At 40.0% G+C, this 23,095-nt stretch overlaps 1 protein-coding gene across 1 annotated transcript; it reads right to left on the bottom strand.

The window, feature by feature from the left end:
- On the bottom strand, positions 1,749-2,288 carry LOC109232645. The gene is made up of 2 exons (XM_019398400.1): positions 2,074-2,288; positions 1,749-1,977 (listed from the first exon to the last, which is right to left on the bottom strand). Exons 1-2 carry the CDS (start codon positions 2,286-2,288, stop codon positions 1,749-1,751), a joined length of 444 nt encoding a protein of 147 aa, XP_019253945.1.

Genomic DNA, 23,095 nt, shown 5'->3' with positions numbered 1-23,095 from the left:
TACAACAGCCCACGAGGGGTCCTTACATATGATTACAAAATCGCACGAGGGGTCCTTACACAGAAACAAAGAAGTGAAAAGGTATACGTATAGCAGAAGCCTAAAGCCTAGCCTATTCTCCAGGGAGCATCCTCGGCGGCAGCATACTCAAGCACCACTTCCTCAACAGTCTCATCCCAGTCCCTCAAAGTAGCACTTCAGAGGAGAAGAAATACCATAGCCTGGTAGAAGGCTCGGTGGGCGTCGGCCTTGCTTGTATGGCTACTTTAAGTCCACTTCTTGGGACGTTGTGCCGTGCAAGATACCGGCCAAATATGCCACTTCACCCCAAGGAAATCAAAGAGGGTGTAGTGCACCGGGCCGGGGTAGGAGGGTGAGCCCTCGTGAGCAACGGTGTATAGTCTAAGCGTGTCCCCGAGACAGGAGAGAACGGCCTCCCTGTCTCACCATCTCGAGCCAACGATAGTAACAACAATGACAATTCGGTGCAGTTTCGCTCACCAAAAGTAAGCCTTATGAAAGAACCGCGGCACGACTGGTAAGAACGCTGCCATATAACCTTGAGGCCATAGGCCCCAAGCATGGTTGATGGCAATGGAAGAGGATAGTAAGAAGAAGGAGATGGAAAGATGTAGAAAGGCACTTGGATAAAGATATAGTGCCAGAAGGCCCCCATTTATAGTGGGTGGTAATGTGGCCATCAATGCCTTAGGAAGACGGATCGGCAGGCTCAATCAATGTATTATTGAAAATCAAATCGACGGCAGTACTGTCACTTTGGGGAATGGGAATCGGCAGGGTATTGAATGGCGCTGAAAAGACAAGTCCATGGGATATCCCGGTTATCGTGAAGGCTCGCGTCACAAGCCGGTATCATCAGTATGACGTCATCACGGGAAGACCGAAAAGTTCGATACCAAAATTGTTTCCTATCACTTCGTTCCAGGAAACGCGGGGGCTATCTGTATACGGAAAAATCGAAGGGTCCAATTTCTCATCATTAAAAGCGCTTCGGAAGGTCACCCCGAAGGCTCAAGGCCATGGTCGAGCATCATCCCTAGAGGATCAGCGACGCTCGACCTCATGGTAGCATTGATCATGGTAATGGTAGAAATGGGAAGTTCCCAAGGCATATGCCTAGGACTGACAAAGTCTGCTAGTCTACTCTAAATCCGAGCCAGGGTGTCATTTAGCTGCCCCATCTCCCTATCTTTGTAATTAATGCCTCTTGTACTTTGTTGGGATTCACCTCCTATATAAAGGGTATCCTTGTCATTTTTGTAATCTCTGTTGCTCCGCTTGCTCCGCATAAATTTACAAAGAACATTCTCTCTGCTTTCTAACATACTTTCTCGTTATTATTGCTTCCATTTATTATCTTCATACTTGTTCATCATTTATTCCTTATCATTGACCATAAAGAGCCTTCATTGATTTTATTATAACTGTTAGCCCTACCCCGATCACCCTCGGCAGCTCGTTATCGAGTCACTGACTCGACCTCGAGGCCCCATATCGACAAGCTCGAGGCCTCGATTGTCAGCCTCTTGGTTTGATTATCACCTTATCTTTAGCTCTTATTTTGTCTCTAAACTTCATACATATAGCATCATCTGCTTAACAACTAGCATAAAAATAGATCACCTATTTTTAGAGTCCCATCAAAAAATTTAATTGTTATTACCATTTTCACGGTAAACAATACTCTTCCTCCACACCTTCTTATCAAGGGACATGTCCTCGGTAAGCTAAAGCAGTGACATGTCTTGCCTAATCACCTCATGCCAATACCTCTTAGGCCTACCCTTGCCCTTCCTCAGATCTGCTATGGTCAACCTCTCACACCTCCTAACTGGAGCAGCTATGTCTCGCCTCTTCACATGCTCGAACAACCTCAACCTCAATTCTCGCAACTTGTCCTCCACAGGGGCCACTCCCACCATATCTCTAATCACTTCGTTCCTGATCTTTTCTTTCCTGGTATGCCCACACATCCATCTCAACATTCTCATTTCAGTTACTTTCATCTTCTGAACATGGGACTTCTTAATGGGCTAACAATCAGCCCCATACAACATAGTCGACCTAACCGCCACTCTGTAGAACTTTCCTTTTAGTCTAGGAGGTACATTTTTATCACACAAAACTCCAAATGGAATCCTCCATTTCATCCACCTTGATCCAACACAGTGAGTAACATCCTCTTCAATCTCCCCGTTGCCTTGTATTACAGACCCATGGTATTTGAAACCATCTCTCTTAGGGATGACTTGTGTATCAATCTTCATTTCCACTTCTCCTTCGTGCGTCCATAGCTAAACTTACACTCCAAATATTCCGTTTTTGACCTACTTAATATGAAACCTTTAGACTCCAGTATATGTCTCCACACCTCCAACCTAGTGTTCACCCCGCATAACGCGTCTCATCAATCAATACTGTGTCATATGCAAATAGCATATACCATGGCACTTCCCTTTGATGCAACCCCATATCCACTGGAAAGTGATCTGAGTCTCCTCCCTATAGTCCTCATCTTAGTCTTAGAACCACCGTACATGTCCTTAATCACCATAATGTACGCTACTGGAACACCACTAACTTCCAAATAACTCCATAGAACCTCCCTCGAGACTTTATCGTAGGCTTTCTTTAGGTCAATGAACATCATATGCAAGTCTTTTTTCCTCTCCCTATAATGCTCCACCAATCTTCTCACAAGGTGAATGGCTTCTGTAGTCGACCGCCCCAAAATAAATCCAAACTAGTTCTCACAAATAGACATGCATCTCCTCACCCTCCTCTCCACCACCCTCTCCTAAACTTTCATAGTGTGACTCAACAGCTTGATACACCTATAATTGTTGCAATTCTGGATATCACTTTGTTTTTATACAACAGAATCATCAAACTCCACGACCATTAAGTAAGTCACTCCAAGCTTGCCAGAGCCACGTCTTTCAAAAATTCCACCGGGATATCATCATGCCCAGTTGCCTTACCCCTACTCATCTGCAATGCCCCCTCAACCTCCTCAATAATAATATGCCTACAAAACCCAAAATCTCGCAACCTCCCCGAGTTCTCCAACTTGCCAAGCACGATATTCCTGTCCTCTACCTTGTTCAAGAGTTTATGGAAGTATGTTTGTCGTGTACGCCTAATACATGACTCTTCCACCAATACATTTCCATCATCGTCTTTAATGCACTTCACTTGGTCCAGATCCATAGCCTTCCTCTCTCTAACTTTGCCGAACCTAAACAGCTTCTTGTCGCCTCATTTGCCCTCAAGTTTCTCATACAAACGACTAAAAGTTGTAGTCTTAGCAGACGTGACCGCTAATTTTTCCTCTCTCCTTGCCTTCTTATAACACTCCTTATTCGCCCTCTTCTCCTCTTCGTCTGTGCTCTCCACTTTTTGTTGGACCTCCCCGTTCCACCACCAATCCCCTTTTGTGGCCTCCCGAGTAACCCTTCGTGACCCCTAACACCTCTCTGGCTGCCCCCTAATGCAGATAGTTGTCGAGGTACACATACTACTCGCATTCCCACTATTCCTCTAGGGCCCCAGAGCCAACAACTTCTCCCCCAACTCTTGAGATTTATGCCTTAGTCAAGGCTCCCCACTTGATCTTAGGTAGGTTGTACACCACTCTCTTCTTCATTATTCTCACGATCACCAAGTCCATTACTAGAATCATATGCTAAGTCGATAGACACTCACTCGGGACCACCTTGCAATCTTTGCAAAGACCTCTATCTCACCATCTACAGAGAAGGTAATCAATCTGATTCTTGGCTACTTTACTCCAGAAAGTGACCAAATAATCCTCCCTCTTCTGAAAACACGTGTTAGCTATCACCAAGTCAAAAGATTTAGTGAAATCTAACAACAAGGTGCCTCCCTCATTCCTATCCCCAAAACTGAAACAACCATGCTCCTCGTCATAACTCCTGGCAGCCTCCCCAGTATGTTCATTAAAATCACCTCCTATGAACATGTTCTCTGTGTGCAAAATACCATGCACAACCCTGTCCAGGTCTTCCCAGAAACACCTTTTGACCTCCTCATCTAGACCCACTTGCGGCGCGTAAGCACTAATCACGTTTAAAGTAAGCCCACCAACCACTAGCATAATAGCCATCAACCTATCATTCACCCTCCTAACATCTACCACTAGCTCCTTGAGATCCGTATCAACTAAAATGCCTACCATGTTCTTGCTCTTAGCACCTCCTGAATACCACAGTCTAAACTCGTCTGCATCCCGAGCCTTATTACCAGCCCATGTAGTCTCCTGGACAATCGCTATATTGATATTTCCTAACTCTATAGACTTTCCCGTTAGTGTTCCTATATTCTAGGACCCAATTCTGAGCCTAGAGGAACCCTTACCCGCCTTACCACCCCTGGCCCCCGCCTCCGCCCACCCAAGGATATTGCCTTACTTTGTCGCTCGATGATGCCACTATAGAATGCGAGTAGTTAAGTTAAAAACTACACATGTTAGCAAGGACTAGGCTAAGGACTATAAACTAACGTCCACTGAGGAAAATACAAACAAGAGAGCAAGGCTTAATATAGCAAACCAAAGGGAAAGTGGCTTAATCGACGACAACGACAAGAAATACTAAACAAGCAAATAATTAAAGAATTGAACTAACAGATAATAGGAAAGTAATGCTAGACAAGTAGAGAATTAAATACTAGAGAGTTTAACTACCAGAGAATTAAAAAACACACTTTGACGCATAAATAAAAGTGAACAACTAAGCAGTAGAATTAAACAAGAGCAATTGAACTAACTGTGAAAGGTGTCAACAATAGAAAACTAAGTAACATTGGGGGTACCAATCTCCGAAAAGGGAGAACCTGGTAGGCGAATGAAGAGCATGAAAATGGTGCTACCTTTCCCATGTACCGGAGCAATTGCCGGAGCAGACACTAGACCAGACGCCAGTCTAGACCAAACACCCTGATCCACAGTCGCATGATCCGTCAAGAAGGTCTCTGTACCAACACCACAAAACCATCGGACCCGCCAAGAACCTGGGCCGGATGTTCTTGATAAAATCCGGCCTAAGACTCGTAATGTTGGACTCATTAATGACGACATATAAACTTTAAAGTGTTTAAAGAGTTCAAGGATCAAGGCCAAGCGGGGTTGCATGTGGCCGTTTATGCAAGTCGATTCTTTGTGTGAAGCTTTCAATTAAGGTCTTTGGCCATTTATATAATAGGCAACTAGGGCCATTAGGACATACTGTATACAGTTAATGATAGGGAACTTCTTCACTTAGTCTATTATGATATTGATGAATGTTGAACTCCTTGAGTGAGTGTAAGGATGAATTCCTTAATTGATGACAAACTTGTTATGGTGTCTTTTAAGAGAATTTTTCACCTTGAGGTAATCCTATAGTCTAAGGTTAATTAGGTTTTAATTGAATAGGTATTTGTGATATATATTTCATGTGTTCTTTCAATTCCCTAATTAGTTCGTTTCTACATATTTATTTTTCTATCATTTTCTTTATTCATTGTTATTTTGCTTTCGCTTTTTACGTATCATCTTGTTATCAGAGTTAGGCTAAGAATTGTTCCATCAATTCTTGTTTATTGCTACTGATTTATTTCAAAATCAAAAAAATTGAAAAATCAGAAATTAAAAAAAAAATTCCTAAAATAGCTTTACTGTTGGTCTAATTTCCGAAAATGTTGAGTTCCATTAGTTTGGGTGTTCTAAAAATTCATATGTGTTTGAATATGTTGTTCAACTAAGGCTCAAATCATTGATGGGACAAATTATAATGGATTGACTCCTTATTTGTTTAAATTCAAAGTGTTGCTTTGGGTTTTTGATGAAATCTGAATTTGTTATGGATATCTGAACTCAAGTGTAATTAAATGATTATAATAAATTGGTACTGATTGTTTGAACTAAATATAGAAGTTTCGGTGTTTGAAACTTTAAAGCTCGTCGCTGGGTTCTTTGGGTGATTTTAGTTTAAGATTTAAAAAAAAAATGTGGCTGGAATTCTTGAATTTGTGCTTTTTGCTGCGTGAAATTGATTGATTAAATATTGGTTTCTGTTGGATCCGAGTTTATTTAGTGAATACCAATTGATTGGGAGAGTAAACTTGAAGAAGAAAGTCCAGCCATTGTTGGAGCTCGAAGCCTGGGCTGAAATTGCGGGTTTCCGAAATTTTTACTGGTTTTGACTAAATGTTGTTTTTAAAGATTGGGTATATAGTAGGAAACTTGTATGTCAAATTTAGTGAAGATTGGTGAGGATATGAGGTGTTTTTGGTTGGATTTGGGATTGAAAAATGAAGAACTTGAAGAACAATATTGGAATCCTAGATTTTGCATAAATATCCCAAATTCAACAGTAAACATTTTGTGTCCAGTAGCCACTTTTCTCCCAGTGATTATTCTGTGCCCATTAGCCTCTTTCTCCCTGTGACCACTTGCGCACAATAACCAATTTGCTGGCCAATTTCTATGATAGCCTTCTTTCAGCTTATTTTTTTCTTTTCTTGTTTATTTTAGCTAGTTTGCTTAAATATTAGTTCATATTTGGTGATGAACTAGTTTTTGTGTACATTCTTGTATTTCATGCTAATTTTATTTGTACTTTTTTTTTATTTCGTTATTAATTTCTTGTTTCTATTGTACGTTAGTTAATTTAGCTTCTTTGTTGAGTCACATAAATTTCATTCTCACCCCAAAGTTGGAAGAACCATTTGAAAGTGTCTTGATTGAGTTTGATATCAATGAGTGAAAAGGCTTGAGCGTTGAGATTCTTGAGTGTTATCCTAAAAGCCGAGTACACAAGAGTGATATGCGAGCGGTAAAATTTGAGTGCAAACTTTGAGGAATAAAACAAGAGAGTAAATTGGAGAGGTCCTTTTATTTTTAACATATTACTTTGTTTGTCGGTACTATATCTTTGAATATTAGGGGTATTTCAACTCCAAAGGAGGGAGTATCTAATGACAATATTTTGGAGGCATTACAAGCCTTGATTATGGAAGTTGACAACATGAAATATACGGTCAAATCTCATGATAACCTTCTTAACCAGTGGCAAGGCTTATCACCTAATATTAACTAAGAAGTTGGAACTAGTGCAACACCATAAACTAGTTCTACTCCCACTACATCACACATTATAAGGCTAATCAACCAACACAAGTTGCTAACAATCAAATACCAGGACAAGGTCCGTTTTCACAAGATAGAAAAGCAAGAGTTGAGCATCAACAAAAACTATTTGACCACAATAACCACAAAATGACTTTGATGATGATTTAGACCATGACGAGCAATATTGTAATGACCCGACCAGTTGTCTTAAGCTTAAGTACTCCATTTGATGGTTTGAGGTCTTGAGTGGTTTAATATAATGTATTATAACTTGTGTGCATGGTCGGTTTCGGTTTTCAAGTGATTCAGGATTGATTTGGAAGAATGATTCTCATTTTTGAAGCTTAAGCTGAAAATGTCGACCGAGGTTTTACTTTTGTGGAAATGACCCCGGAGCAGTGTTTTGATGGATCCGATAGGTTCCTAATTTTATTTTGGACTTGGAAGTACTCTCGAAATTGAACTTTGAGGTCCCTAGGTTGATTTGACTTGTTTTGCCGAAAGTTGGCAATTTGAATGTTTAAAAATTTCTTAGGTTTGACCGTAAGTTTACTTTACAATTATCGGGTTTGGATTTTGGTTTTGAGACTTCGAATAGGCCCTTTTTATATTTGAAACTTGCCTGCAAAGTTTGGTGTCACTCCGAGTTGAGTTGATAGGAATTGGACGCGTGGTTGTGGTTTTAGAAGTTCTTGAGCTTCATTATAAATTTCATATAATTTGAGGTCCGATTCCTGGTTTCAGATGTTATTTTGGGGTTTTGATCACACGAGCGAGTTTTTATGACATTTATAGAATTGTGTGGATGTTTGGTATGGAGCCTTGAGGGCTCGGTAAGTTTCGGACGCGTTTTAGAGAGTTTGAGAGAGTTCAGATTCTACTGGTGCCTCAGGTCTCGCCAATGTGAGATACTGTTTGCATTTCCAAGCTCGCATTTGCAAGGTAGGGATCGCATTTGCGAGGTTGGCTGGGGAATATATGGTTCTCTTTTGCAAACTTTGAATCGCATTCGCGAATGGGCTCCTGGGCAGGGATGGCCGCAATTGCAATCAATTGATCATTTTTGCGGAAGGGGAGGACTTCGCAAATGCGAAGTCTGTGTCGCATTTGCGACATCCCTTGAGTTCAGTAGGCATCACTTTTGCGATGCATTTTTTTCTTTAGCGGGGTTCATGTTTGCGAACCCCCGGTCGCATTTGCGACTTCTGCAGCTGAACATAAGGCTTGGAAAATTGGACATAGCTTCATTTTTGACATTCTAAAATCCTAAACTCGGTAGGAGGCAGTTTTGATTCTATTTCAATTATATTACATGATTATTTATGAGATTTAATATCTAAATCATTAGATTTGAAGGAAAATTTTGGGGATTTTTGTCTTTGTTTGAAAAATGAAAATGTCATATTTGAGAGTCGAATTGGACTCGGATTTGAAAATAAAACACATATATGGACTTGCGGGGTTATCGTTATCGAGATCTACCGTTTAACAGGGCTAGCCCGGGATTAACTTTATTTACTACAATTGGTTTCTCTTGCATTATTTGATGTTATTGTAATGACTTGGCCAATCGTTTTGAGTACTTTAGCCCCATTTCCCCTATTTAATGGTTTACTTATGTGTATTTGTGGTTTCATGACTTGCCGTGGTGGTTGGTTTGATTTCGGAAAAGTTTTGAAGTGAATTGGGACACTTAGGATGTGTTTGGTATGAAGGAAAACATTTTCCGAAAAATATTTTCCAATTTTCCCATGTTTGGTTGGCCTAAATGTTTTGCAAAATATTTTCCTCATGAACTCATTTTTCTCCAATTGGAGGAAAATATATTCCCTATCAAGTGAAGGAAAAATATTTTCCAAACTCCTTCTCAACCTTCTCTACCTTATTCCCAACCAAGCCACCCCCACACCCCACCCCACCCCCAACCTTAAATAATAATATTATTAATAGTACTTTATTTTTATGCTATAGATAGTTTTTTTTTTCATTTCAACGAATGAGTATTTTTTTTCATGGTATAAAAAGTATTTTTCATATTAACAAAAAAAATTTCTTTTCATGTAGAAAAAGTATTTTATTTTTCATTTCAACAAAAAAATATTTGCTTTTCATGATGTAAAAAAAGTATTTTTTTCATTTTAACAAAATGAGTATATTCTTTTCATGATGTAGAAAAAGTATTTTCTTTTACTTCAATAAAATGAGTACTTTATTTTCATGGTTTAGAAAGAGTACTTTCTTTCTCAACCAATAAAGAGTATTTCTTTTTAGTTATGGAGCACAAATTTCAATGTTATTTTTGCATAAAAAAGTAAAGCAACACATTAGTTTCTTTAGGTTTGTGTGAATTTTTAGAGACTTGGCGGAGGGAAGGGGAGGGGGAGGTGAGGAGAGTAGCATAAAAAATATTTTCCTAAAAAAATATTTTCTACTCTCTAACCAAGCACTAGAAAATATTTTCCACTCACCAACCAAACAAGGGAAAATAAGTGATAAAACCACTCATTTTCCATGGAAAATATTTTTCTTCATACCAAACACACCCTTAATCCCAAGGTTGGAAGCTTAAGTTGAAAGAGTTGAGTGGAGTTTGAATTTCGTATAGAAGACTCCAGAATGAAGTTTTGATGGTCCCAATAGCTTGGTATGGTGATTTTGGACTTAAGAGTATGTCCAGATTTGGATTTGGAGGTCCGTAGGTTGGTTTGGTACTTTTTGGCAAAAAATTAAAAGTTGAAGGTTTGGAAGGTTAATAGGCTTGACCGAGAGTTGACTTTTTTGATATTCATGTCTGAATTTTGGTTCCGGAAGTCGTAGTAGGCCCGTTGTGTCATTTGGGACTTGGATGAAAAATTTGTGGTCATTTGGTGTTGATTTGATGTGATTCGACATGCATTTTGGAAGTTGGAAGTTCATTAGGCATGAATTGAGGTGTGATTCATAGTTTTGATGTTGTTTTGTGTGATTTGAGGCTTCGAGAAGGTTCGTGTTATGTTATGGGATTGGTTGGTGTTATTGGACAGGGTCCTGGGGGCCTCGGGTGCATTTTGGATGGGTTTCAGATAGGTTTCGGATCATTTCCATCATATTTGGACTGATGATTTAGTGCTTCTAATTTCCTTCTTCGCGATCGCAAAGAGGAAGCCGCGATCGCGTGGTGTTATTTGATGGAAAGTGGGTTTTGTTCTTCACGTTCGCGAAGAGAGGGACGCGTTCGCGTTTCTTAGGGAGGCTGTGTATCGCGAACACGAGCTAGGAGCCGTGTTCGCGTAGAAGGAAGGTAAGGTTGTAGATGGCATGTGTTTGTTCATCGTGGTCGCGTGGTCTAGTCCATGATCGCATAGCTTTTGGGCATTTGGTCATTGCATTCGCGATAGGTATGTCGTGTTCGCGTAGGAGGTCTCGAGGTAAGTAACATATCTAAACTTGGATTTGAGGATAATTATCCTTGGGAACTCCTTTATTTGTGATGTTTTGGGATGAGCACATGCTAGGTGAAGGGCGTGTGTGCGTGCACTGGAGTAATCATGATCTGAGTTGGCTTTTGGACTATTTTCCTATCATACCTTATTATATACGTGTTTTCCCTACCTATTGGATTATCTGAGCTGTGATTCATGTTAGAAATCATATTTAGGCTATATGGTTAATTGGTTGAGACCTAATGAGGCTATTTCTGTTGTTTGGAGCTACCTGACTTAACTGTAGTTATACACCCAGTCATGATTCTTCATTTGTATATCATATCTCAGCCTCTGTATATTATTCATGTAAGGCCCCGAAAAATTTCACGTACAACCCGGGGTTTCGTGTTGCCAAGGTGGACTTATGTGTTGATGAATGTAGAGATCAGTACAGAATTTTTGGGTTGAACAGTGCGTGGGGAGTTGAAGATAAGTTTTGGTAGAGTAGGGCATTTCTACGGTCCACTATGCGACCGTAGAATCACTCTGCATCGGCCGTAAAGTGCAACACTAAAATGGCCAATTTTGGAGGGTCATTTTGCGGTCGAATATGCGACCGCATAATGCTTTCGTAGGCTGCACAATCCATCGCTGATCCAGCATTAAGATTTCCAGAGGGGTGTTCTGCGACACATTATGCGACTGCAGAACTGGTCTGCGGACCGCAGACCTGACCCAAAAAACCCAGTTCTTGACATCACTTTTGCGGCCCATTTTGGGGACCACATATCCATTGTGCGGTCCACTCTACGACCGCAGATCTGTGTTCGGAGGGTCCATTTTTTGGTTTTTATAACCCGACCCCGTTTCGATATATTGACGTGAAAGGGGCATTTGTAAAGTAAAAATCTGATATTTTGAGAGTGAGGAAGTGCTCTAGAGTGAGAGGGGGTTCCTAAACTAATTGTTCATCAATTATTGTTCAAGTCTTAGAGAATTAACAAGGAAAACTCACCAGGTCTTCATCCTAGAGATAAGATTCTACTCCCTAGCCCTCAATTTCGAGATTTAACTGAAAATAGGTAATGGGAAAAGCAGTTCTTGGGTGTGGGAGTTGTTCATTCTGTATGCATGTACTATCAAGGGTTGTGGAAAGATTGTTGAGCTTAATTGGGTAGACTTTAGGTAGTGGGACGAAGGAATCCACCATATGAGGACCTTGAAATCATAATGTCCATCTAGTGTTTGATAAAATGCTCAAATGAGCTGGAACCATGAATCCCTTCCTAATTTGTGTTTAATTTTGTTATATTTCCAAATAGATCGAAGTGGCTAAGATTCCCGATACATTGTAGTTATTTAAGGAAGCTCAAGGCGAGGTATGTTGGCTAAACCTTTCTCTTAGAATTGAATCCCACGATAATCCCGTAAGTCCCGAGTTTGTTCATTAAAAATTTGACTTTTCCAAACAAGCTCTGTCTCGAAAGTTATACGTTAAAAATGTGTTCAGAATGCTCTTATCTTATTGTGTTATCCTTCGGGAATGTGGTTTAAAGTATGGACTGGTGCATTAACATGTTATGACTTCTAGTCATGTTTCAAATGAAAGTCAGTATGCCAAATTGTTGAAAAGAAACTCAATCTGCTTAAGGCTTTTATCTTATCATATAGTACTTAAAGACTTGATTTGAAATCCTCTTATTGATGATAATCCATGGTAACGTTTGAAAGTTATTAGGGTGGGTATGAAATATGAAATATGGCCGACGTACCAAGCATGATATTACATTTGGGGCCAGTAGTGACAATGAAATAAAGAGACGTAAAAGACATTGAAATGAGCTAAGAATCCTTTAAATAATAAATGCTTTGGGAGTATCGTTTAGTCACCGAGGAAGAGTAGGTCGAAGTAACCTAACCCCGAAACTACACGTGCCGGTGTAGGAGTGATTGCAGGGTAAATTTCCGTGTTGATGTGATGAGATTGTTTCCCCTTACATGGGATGAGATTGATGTTTTGAGATATTTCCCATTGAATGGGATGAGATTATTGCTAGCAATATGTGATGTGATGCCGACCCACACTATATTATGGCGAGACGGCTTAGCCGATCAGGCTGAAATCGGACCGCACACATGGTTGCATTGTAAGTGGATGTCTCGAGGTGAGCAGCTTAGGCGATTGGGCTGAGATCGAACTCCGTGCTAAAATCACGGCGGAGTATCGGTACTAAAGATCCCCCAACTTAAAATATTGAAACTTACTTGAAATCTATCTTTCTCCTAACTTGGTACTTTAATATTGTTTGAGGCCCTAATTGATTCCATGTTTCTTTCTCATTGTACTGTTACTCGTTCTATTGAGGGGGTGACATCCCTTTTGCCAGGGGCACAAAATCTTTAATGGATGCAGGTGGTTCCACAGTGGGCGACATTGAGCATTGATAGCAGTACACCCTCTCCTCAGCTGACTTGGTGAGCCCCACTTCATTTCGGGGTCTTGTATCTCTTGTCCTTTGTACATAGCATTTTGTGGTATAGTCGGGGCCTTGTTGCTGGCACTATCACTGCATTCTTTTCTTTCTGTTAGAGGCTACATAGACATAGTGTGGGTTGTATTTTGTTTTGGAAAAGTTAACTAAAAGTGTTGAAATTGTATCACATGTTCCACTTCAAACGATGATTGTATAGGGTACTATTTTGGAGACTTGTTAATGATGTAACTAATGACAATGAGCTGGAGTTTTTCACGTGACCTCTTAGTGTCTAATTAATGAGATGTATCTTCTCTTTATTCATGGGCGAGTTGGGTAGATGACATTGTGCGAGCTTGCTTGACTAGGGTATCTCAGTAGAGCGCCAGTCGCGCTCCCGAGGTTGGGGCAATTCATTGTTACATCACATGTTGTTATTGTTTTTCCATATGTGATACGGGTTGGGCTGAGCGATATGAGATTATGAGCCCTTGAGACTTGAGAAGTTAATGACTGAGGTGGGATATAGAGCCTTGTTGAGAGTGAGATTTGGATTGGGTTGCACGCCGAAACAGGTCATATTGGTTTTATTGATTATTTGGATCGTGTTGCACGTCGCAACTCACCATATTTGCTTTTGATTAGAGGTTGGGAAGGATTCGACCCTCTGGAGACTAATAGTGAGCACAACCATAGTGATATATACATATTCTTTGGTGAGGGGCATTGATGCAAGGCATTTGGGACATTTGACCAGGAGTTGACTTTGTTGGTATCGAGTCCGAATTTTGGTTTCGGGAGTTGTAATAGTTCTATTGTGTTATTTGGGACTTGCATGCAAAACTTGTGGTCATTCAAAGTTGATTTGATGTGATTCGACATGAATTTTCAAAGTTGGAAGTTTATTAGGCTTGAATTGAGGTGCATAGCATTTTAAGGTATAGCCGGGGTCTTGTTGCCGGCATTGTCGTACCATTGTTTTGTTTCTGTTAGACGTTACCATAGACATAGTGTGGGTTATATTTTGTTTTGGAAAAGTAAACTAAAAGTGTTGTAATTGTATCACATGTTCCACTTCAAACTATGATTGTATAGGGTACTATTTTGGAGACTTGTTAATGACGTATGTAATGGCAATGAGCTGGCATTTTTCACATGACCTCTTACTGTCTAATTAATGATATGTATCTTCTCTTTATTCATGGCGGAGTTGGGTAGATGGCATTGTGCGGGCTTGCTCGACCGGGGTATCTCGGTAGAACGCCGGTCGCACTCCCCGAGGTCAGGGTGTGATAATTCATTGTTACATCACATGTTGTTATTGTTTTACCATATGTGATACTGTTTGGGCTGAGGGATATGAGATTATGAGACCTTGTGACTTGAGAGGTTGATGAATAAGGTGGGCTGTAGAGCCGTGTTGAGAGTGATATTTGGGGTTTGCACGCAGCAACAGGCCATACTGGCTGTATTGATTATTTGGATCGGGTTGCATGCCTCAACTCACCATATTGGGTTTTGATTTGAGCTTGGGCAGGATCCGACCCTGTGGAGACTGATAGTAAGCTCAGGCATAGGGATATATACATATGCTTTTGTGAGGGGCATTGATGCTAGGCATTTTGGACGTTTGACCGAGAGTTGACTTTGGTGATATGGAGTTCGAATTTTTTTTCCGAGAGTTGTAATAGGCCTGTTGTGTCATTTGGGACTTGCATGAAAAATTTGTGGTCATTCAAAGTTGATTTGATGTGATTCGGCATGAATTTTCGAAGTTGGAAGTTCATTAGGCTTGAATTGAAGTGCATAGCATTTTGAGGTATAGCTAGAGCCTTGTTGCCGGCATTGTCGTAGCATTCTTTTGTTTCTGTTGGACGCTACCGTACACATAGTGTGGGTTTTATTTTGTTTTGGAAAAGTTAACTAAAGGTGTTGTAATTATATCATATGTTCCACTTCAAACTATGAGTGTATAGGGTACTATTTTGGAGACTTGTTAATGACGTAAGTAATGGCAATGAGCTGGCATTTTTCACATGACCTCTTACTTTCTAATTGATGAGATGTATCTTCTCTTTATTCATGGGCGAGTTGGGTAGACAACATTGTGCGGGCTTGCTCGACCGGTGTATCTCGGTAGAGCGTTTGTGGCGCTCCCCGAGGTCGGGGTGTGATAATTCATTGTTACATCACATGTTGTTATTGTTTTTCCATATGTGATACGTTTTGGGCTGAGTGATATGAGATTATGAGCCCTTGATACTTGAGAGGTTAATGACTGAGGTGGGTTGTAGAGCCATGTTGAGGGTGATATTTGGATCGGGTTGCACGTAGAAACATGCCATATTGGCTGTATTAATTATTTGGATCAGGTTGCACGCCGCAACTCACCATATTGGCTTTTGATTAGAGCTTGGGCAGGATCCGACCCTTTGGAGACTGATAGTGAGCACAGGCATAGGGATATATACATATACTTTTGTGAGGGGCATTGATGGCAGGCATTTGGGACATTTGATCGAGAGTTGACTTTGTTGATATCGAGTGCGAATTTTGGTTTCGGGAGTTGTAATAGGTCTGTTGTGTCATTTGGGACTTGCATGCAAAATCTGTGGGCATTCGAAGTTTATTTGATGTCATTCGACATGAGTTTTTGAAGTTGGAAATTCATTAGGATTGAATTGACGTGCATAGCATTTTGAGGTATAGCTAGGGCCTTATTGCCGGCACTGTCGTAACATTCTTTTGTTTTTGTTAGAGGTCACCGTAGATATAGTGTGGGTTGGATTTTTCTTTTGGAAAAGTTAACTAAAAGAGTTGTAATTGTATCACATGTTCCACTTCAAACTATGATTGTATAGGGTACTATTTTAGAGACTTGTTAATGACGTAACTAGTGGCATAAGGTGGCGTTTTACACATGACCTCTTTCAGTCTAATTAATAAGATGTATCTTCTCTTTTTTCATGGCCGAGTTGGGAAGATGTCATTGTGCGCGCTTGCTCCACCGGGGTATCTCTGTAGAGCGCTGGTCGCGCTCCCCGAGGTTGGAGTGTGATAATTCATTGTTACATCACATGTTGTTATTGTTTTTCTATATGTGATACTGCTTGGGCTGTAGAACCGTGTTGAGAGTGATATTTGGATCAGGTTGCACGTCGCAGGCCATTAATATAGAATGAGCTTGTCGTTCATTGTATGTTAGTTGTACTTTTCATTGCTTAATGATAGCATCATTATCATGGTTGTAGATTAAGGTGCGACCAGTTGAGTTCAGCGTGGTTACGAAGCAGGTTGCTATAGGTATGTTAAGGCCACACCTTTCCTTCATTTTGGCATGATCCCATAAGTACATGCATTTGATAATGATACATAAAGAGAAGTTCATATTCCTCAACTTCTGTACATTATCCTAGTCTCACAAGTTCCATTATTCTCCCTTATTGAGACTTTATATTCAGTTAAGTGTTGTCTTCTTCCAGTCAATAGAGCATAGGGTCTATGTATATATATTGAATTATAGTATTTTCACAACCATCGAGCTATAATCAGTGGGCATGCCCCTATTGGGCAGTGTCTGATCAGATGGTAAGTTATATACTGAGCCTACTGTGGCTGAGAGCCTATGAGAAAGCCCACAGTGGCCGAGATCTCAAGCCTAGTATGGGTGAACGCCAACGAGCGAGCCTACTACGGCAGATCAGTTACACATATTGAGCCTTATAGGGCCAGACAACTATTTTACTTACTATGTTGAGAGAGTTAAGTGAGTATCAGTAAGTAAGCATATCTTCAGATTTACTCCCAGTTATTTTCAGTTATTATATTATTAGTTCAGTTTCAGGTTTCAGTTATTCTATTGCCTTACAAACTCAGTAAAGTCTTTTGTACTAACATCTCTTTTGTCGGGGATGCTGCCTTTCATGTCTGCAGATCCTGATAGACACCTGGATAGACCTTCCTAGTAGACAGAGTCAAACATCATCTTGGTTGGTAAGCTCCACATCCTCGGAGTTACTAGGTCTAGATTGGAGTCCATTTTATATATACAGGTTTGATGGGTAGGTCGAGGCCCTCTCCCAACAATGACACAATTCAGTTATCTCTAGAGGCTTGTAGACGAATCCTGTATATTCTGTATGTCAGTATTGTGGCCTTGCCAACCCTGTGTACTTATTAGTTTGGTATTGGTGGTTGTAGAAATTCATGGTAGCCTCGTCGTCCTTGATTGGTTGACAGCTCGTAGGTAGGCCTCATCGGCCTAAGTTGAGGATTACCCCTCCGGAGTTTACAGTTATAGAGTGGTACACTCGAGCAAATATGGCACTGGGTGCCGACCACGCCTCCCTAGGTTTGGGGCGTGACAAGGCCTGGGTTGACATTTTTGGTTGGCTTTTTTGATTTATTGTTTGATGTTTTTTCCTATGGCATTATTTGATGATATTAAGCTGTTTGTGACTAGATTCGAGTCGTTCGGAGGCCGATTCGCGCGAAAGGGTTTTTTGGAGTATTGATTTGCGCATGAGGTAAGTAACATATCTAAACTTGGATTTGAGGGTAATTATTACTGGGAACTACGTTATCTGTGATTTGTTGGGGTGACACACATGCTAGGTGATGGGTGTGTGTGCGTGTACCGGAGTAGTCCTAATCCGAGTTGACTTTTAGACTGTTTTGGTATCATACCTTGTTATATCCCTGATTTCCCTACTTGTTGGATTATCGGAGTTGTGATACATGTTAGAAATCATGTTTAGGCTATATGGTTATTTAGTTTAGACCTAACGAGGCTATTTCTGTTGTTTTGAGCTTTCTGACTTAACAATAGTTATACAGTCAGTCATGATTCTTCATTTGCATATCATATCTTAGTCTCTGTACATTATTCATTGTTACATCACATGATGTTATTGTTTTTCCATATGTGATACTTTTTGGTCTGAGTGGTATGAGATTGTCAGCAATTGAGACTTGACAGGTTGATGACTGAGGTGGGCCTTAGAGCCGTGTTGAGAGTGATATTTTAATTGGATTGCATGCCGCAACAGGCCATATTGGCTTTTGGTTAGTGCTTGGGCAAGATCCACACCTCTGGAGTCTGACATTCCAGCACTGAGCGCAGGCACACTGATATATACATGTGCTTTGGTGAGGGACATTGATGCCCGACACACGCACAATGCTGAGTGATTGTATGTGTGTGTGTGTGTGTGATGAAGTGGGCATTTGAGTTTGGTTCCTTGAGTGCTAAGAATGAGAGTACTTGAGTATATCATTGTGAAATCATTTACTTGACTTGCATAATTGACTTGTAGGCATAGAGATGTAGTTTCCTCATGCTAGCTGGTAAAAGAAATGTTCTTATCCGTGTTGGGCTGTAACTGTTATACTTGGAAGCATGTCTAAATTTATGTAATCTGAACGAGCTGAATATGATAATTCCTTTGAGATATTTACTGTTACTGGCAACATTGTATCTTGCGTCGTTATTGATATTGGTCTCTGACTGTTTCATCGGAGCTCTTCACTACTTTCAACCCAAGGTTAGGTTTGTTACTTATTGAGTACATGGGGTAGGTTGCACTCAAACTATACTCTACACTTCGTGTGCAGATCCAGGTACTTATGGACGTGATGATTGCTAGAGTTGTGTTGGTACAAGTACTTGAGATATTGTGAGGTAGCTGCTATTACGTCCACAGACCTTGAAGTTCTCTTTCCTTATTTCTGTTATTACTGTTCTATTATTCAAACGGTTGTATTGAGGATTTGGTCTTGTATTTTGATACTCAGTAGTGCTCATGTACTCGTTGGCACCAGATCTTTGGGATGATTGTAGCAGTATTGTTGTCGAGTTCATAAGTTATTTCAGAATATTTTCGTTTAAAGTTTATTAGATCATGTTTAGTAAAACTTTTTGTTATTGTGTGACTATTGGCTTGCTTAGCAAGTAGTGTTAGGCACCATCGCGACTCCGGTGGGAGTTGGGTCGTGATAGTTATTAAGTCAATTTTTGTAAGATTTGAGCCGGGAAGAGGTGAATTTTAGAGGAAAAGAATTTTTAGAGCATTGATTGAGGGCTTTTGAGGTAAGTATCTTGCCTAACTTTGTGTGGAAGAAACTACTCCATAGGATTTAGTTTGATTTCACTATTTGAATTACGTTGAAGACGTGTACACGAGATGACGAGTGTGTACACAACCTTATATGTGGAAATTGATCGGTTTAGACTCTTAGGTTTCTCATATGCATTTTGATTAAAGTTGTCATATCATGTTATATCTTTTATTTTCAAGTTTACTCTTAGATGCTTTAATTGAAGTTGTTATTACATGTTCTATCTTTCATAGTTAAGTTTATCCTTGCGTATTTAATTGGAGTTGTAGTAGCTGAGAGCTATTAAAATGTTTTAATTGAATTTGTTATTTTGTAGAGTATCTTTAAATATTGAGTTATTTCCATTTCATTGTGTTGTTGTTGAGACTCTTGTATATATTATTGTTAATCTGTGGGCTATGCGTTGTTGTAATATTTGAATTGTTATTTTGGAAATGATGTGGCATATGGGCACGTGTGAGCGAGTCGTTATGATGTGTTGATTGTGACTTTGGCACATGTGGAATTATTGAGAGAATTGTTGGGCTGTTTGCACGAGGTTTGTCCATGCTATTATTATTATTGATATCTGCACATGCGGCGAGACAAGGGGAGCTAAATATTTATATCGGGTTTGCGCATGTGGCGAGACAAGGCAGGATAAATGTTGATGCGCGTATGACGAGACAAGGCGTTCATTTACTTTATTATTTTACACACGGCAAGACAAGGCGAACTATGTTAAGGATGATATGTGTTGGCCTGGGGGCATATTATTAATGATATTCGTGTGGTGGTGTGATTTCCTTGTGTGTGTGTCATGCATATTACGTGATTTATTTTGTAGTTTTCCAATATGCTATTCGGTGTCTCTGATATTACTTGTTGATTTGAGCTATTATTGTACACTTGCACATGCATACACCGTAACATGTCATCTGTATCGGTCCAAGAGTATGAATCTTGATGTTCAATGATTATGTGCATGTATTCTTGTATATGTGCCTTCTGTGTGTGGATTGGACTTGTAGCACATGAGTTGTCCTTGCAGATCTGAGACATTGTTGTATTGGCACGTGAGTTGTCCGTGCAACACGTGAGATATTGTTACTAGTGTCAAATGATTTATCCGTGCGGATATGAGATATTGTTATTATTGGCACGTGAGTTGTCCGTGCAACACGTGAGTTGTCCGTGCAGTTGTGATCATTAATGTGGGCACCAGAAGCCATGTGTATATGATTCATGATTTGGGACTCGTGATTAGTGATAGTGGAGGTGTGGTACCTCGGGGTGATTCTTATTGCAATTCCTGTGGCGGAATGGTTCGATGATTAGAACTGTCACTGTATGCCCTTAATTGCTTTCACCTGTATATTATATGTGTTTTGATTATTTTGTCGTTTATCACATGAATACCTTTCGTTGCCATTTTATTTACTTTGTTTTTCTGTTGTTAGCTTTATGTTGATATTCTACACAGGTTATTTGACTAGTAGGTGCCTTGACTTGAACCTCGTCACTACTCCACCGAGGTCAGTCTTGATACTTATTGAGTACCGTTGTGGTGTACTCATGCTATGCTTCTTCACATTTCTGTGCAGATCCAAGTACCTCGGAGCGTGCCAGACGTTAGTTAGCTGTTTGTCATTTGCTGCGGAGACTTCAAGGTATACCTGCCATTGCGTTTGCATGCCTTGGAGTCACCTTCTGTTGTCTTTCATTACTACTATTTATTTTCATTCTGGATTAGTATTGTATTTAGAGATTTAAGTGTACTCAGTAGAGCTTAAGACTTCGTCTATCGATTATCAAAAAATGTATAATTATTGACCGTTTTTAGCTATGTATGTCATTTACTGGTTTATGTTTAATCATTAAATGGTTTAAATTTGTTAATAAATCGACATGTGTTAGGCTTACCTAGTTCTAGGGACTAGGTGCCATCACGATCTTTAAGGTGAGATTTTGGGTCGTGACAAATATGATGAACCGGTTAGAGTCTAACATAGAATGGTGGACAAGGAGGCTTTATAGGGAGAGCTATTAGGCATGGTAGGGTGCAGCGATATGGTCGGTCAATTTGTGTATTTTATCCCTACCCTATCCCGCTATTTGATGCTCCCCGTATGTATAGTTGTTGTTATATTACTTGCGGGGATAGTTGGTCTGGTTTCAGGAAGGTTTTGGAGTGAATTGGAACACTTAGTTCCAAGGCTGGAAGCTTGAGTCATAAGAGTTGACCGAGATTTTTGTGTAACCGACTCCAAAATGTTATTTTAATGGTTCCAATAGGTTCCTATTGAGATTTTGGACTTAGGCGTATGTCTGTAGTTGGATTTGGAGGTTCCTAGGTCGATTTGGTTCTATTTGACGAAAGTTGAAAATTTGAAGTTTTGGAAGGTTCATAGGTTTGATTAAGAGTTCACTTTGATAATATTGGGTTCAAATTATTTTTTGGGGGTTAGAATAGGTTCATTATGTCATTTGGGATTGATGTACAAAATTTGGGGTTATTCCGAGTTGGTTAGGACTGGTTTGACGTGGGTTTTTAAAGGTTGAAGTTGATTAGTTTAATTAAGTGTGAATTGCTGTGTGATTTTTTTTTTATGTTACATTGTGTGATTTGAGATCTCGAGTAGATCCGCGTTATGTTTTGTGATTGATTGGTATGTTCGGATGGGAACTTGGGGGGGGGGGGGGGGGTGGTAGCTCGAGAGTATTTCAGATGGATTTTAGACCATTTGGTGAAGTTTGGAACTACTGAAGTTGCTGGTGTCTGGTGTGCTTCGCAATCGCGGAGAAGGTCTCGCAATCTCAAGGATATTTTGAGGCAGTGTCCTTTTGCTCATTGCATGGCGATTGGAGGGTTTTGTTCGCAAGCTTTGTGAGTCGTGAACTTCGCGTTCGCCACATAGACATCGCATTCGCATAGGAGGATAGAAGGCTAGGTCAAGCTAGAGCTAAGCCTCGCAATCAGGGGAGACTTGTTACGCTCGCGTAATTTAGGGGGGGGAGGGGGGGGCTTGTACATCACGTTTGCGGGATAAGGACCGCGTTCGCAAAGTGTATTTTTTGGACCGTGTAATTTTGTGCTTTCGAACGCGAAGCATGTACCGCGTTTGTGAATGGTATAACTAGGTAGAGTAATAAGTTGTCATTTTCGGGACTTTGAGCCCATTTTATCATATTATAATATTGGGAGCTTAGATTGTGGCAAATGTTTAGGAGATTTCACCCACTTGGATTGGGTAAGAATTTTTTACTTGAATTTGATTATTACTCATGATTTTATCATTGATTTTAGCATTTGATAAGTGAATCTAAGATTGAAAAATTGGGGATTTTGGCAAAATTTTTCTAAAATAAAAAAGGGAGATTTGTACCCCTATTTGGAGTTGATTTTGGATGAAACTTGTATATCTGGACTCGCAATCGAATGGGTAGTCTAGATTTGTAACTTTTATCAGGTTTTGCAAAGCGGGACCCAAGTTGACTTTTTGCTAATTGATAAAGTTTGTACCTTTATTACTTTGAATTGATTCCTATAGCTTTGTTTGATGTTATTGAGCTGTTTTAGCAAGATTTGAGCCATTCATAGGTCGATCCCGTAGGAAGGTATTTTTAGAGTATTGATTTGGCTTAGAGTATTGATTTGGCTTAGTTGTATATCTGGACTCGCAATCGAATGGGTAGTCTAGATTTGTAACTTTTGTCGGGTTTTGCAAAGCGGGACCCAAGTTGACTTTTTGCTAATTGATAAAGGTTGTACCTTTATTACTTTGAATTGATTCCTATAGCTTTGTTTGATGTTATTGAGCTGTTTTAGCAAGATTTGAGCCATTCATAGGTCGATTCCCGTGGGAAGGTATTTTTAGAGTATTGATTTGGCTTAGTTGAATTAAGTATATTGCCTAATCTTGTGTGAGGGAATAACCCAGAGGCTTGTACCATTTTTGCCTAATTGT

Source organism: Nicotiana attenuata, chromosome 9 (assembly GCF_001879085.1).
Source record: "Nicotiana attenuata strain UT chromosome 9, NIATTr2, whole genome shotgun sequence".
Classification (NCBI taxonomy): Eukaryota; Viridiplantae; Streptophyta; class Magnoliopsida; order Solanales; family Solanaceae; genus Nicotiana; species Nicotiana attenuata.
Note: the sequence above shows the minus strand (reverse complement) of the source record. Positions and strands in the feature narration are given on the sequence as shown.

What these genes read in the sequence shown, in the direction of transcription:
- LOC109232645 (XM_019398400.1), bottom strand. Translation starts at nt 2,288, where the DNA reads ATGAAGATTGATACACAAGTCATCCCTAAGAGAGATGGTTTCAAATAC. An exon ending in GCGGTTAGGTCGACTATGTT is followed by an intron (nt 1,978 to 2,073) that starts GTATGGGGCTGA and finishes TGGGCATACCAG; the next exon opens with GAAAGAAAAGATCAGGAACG.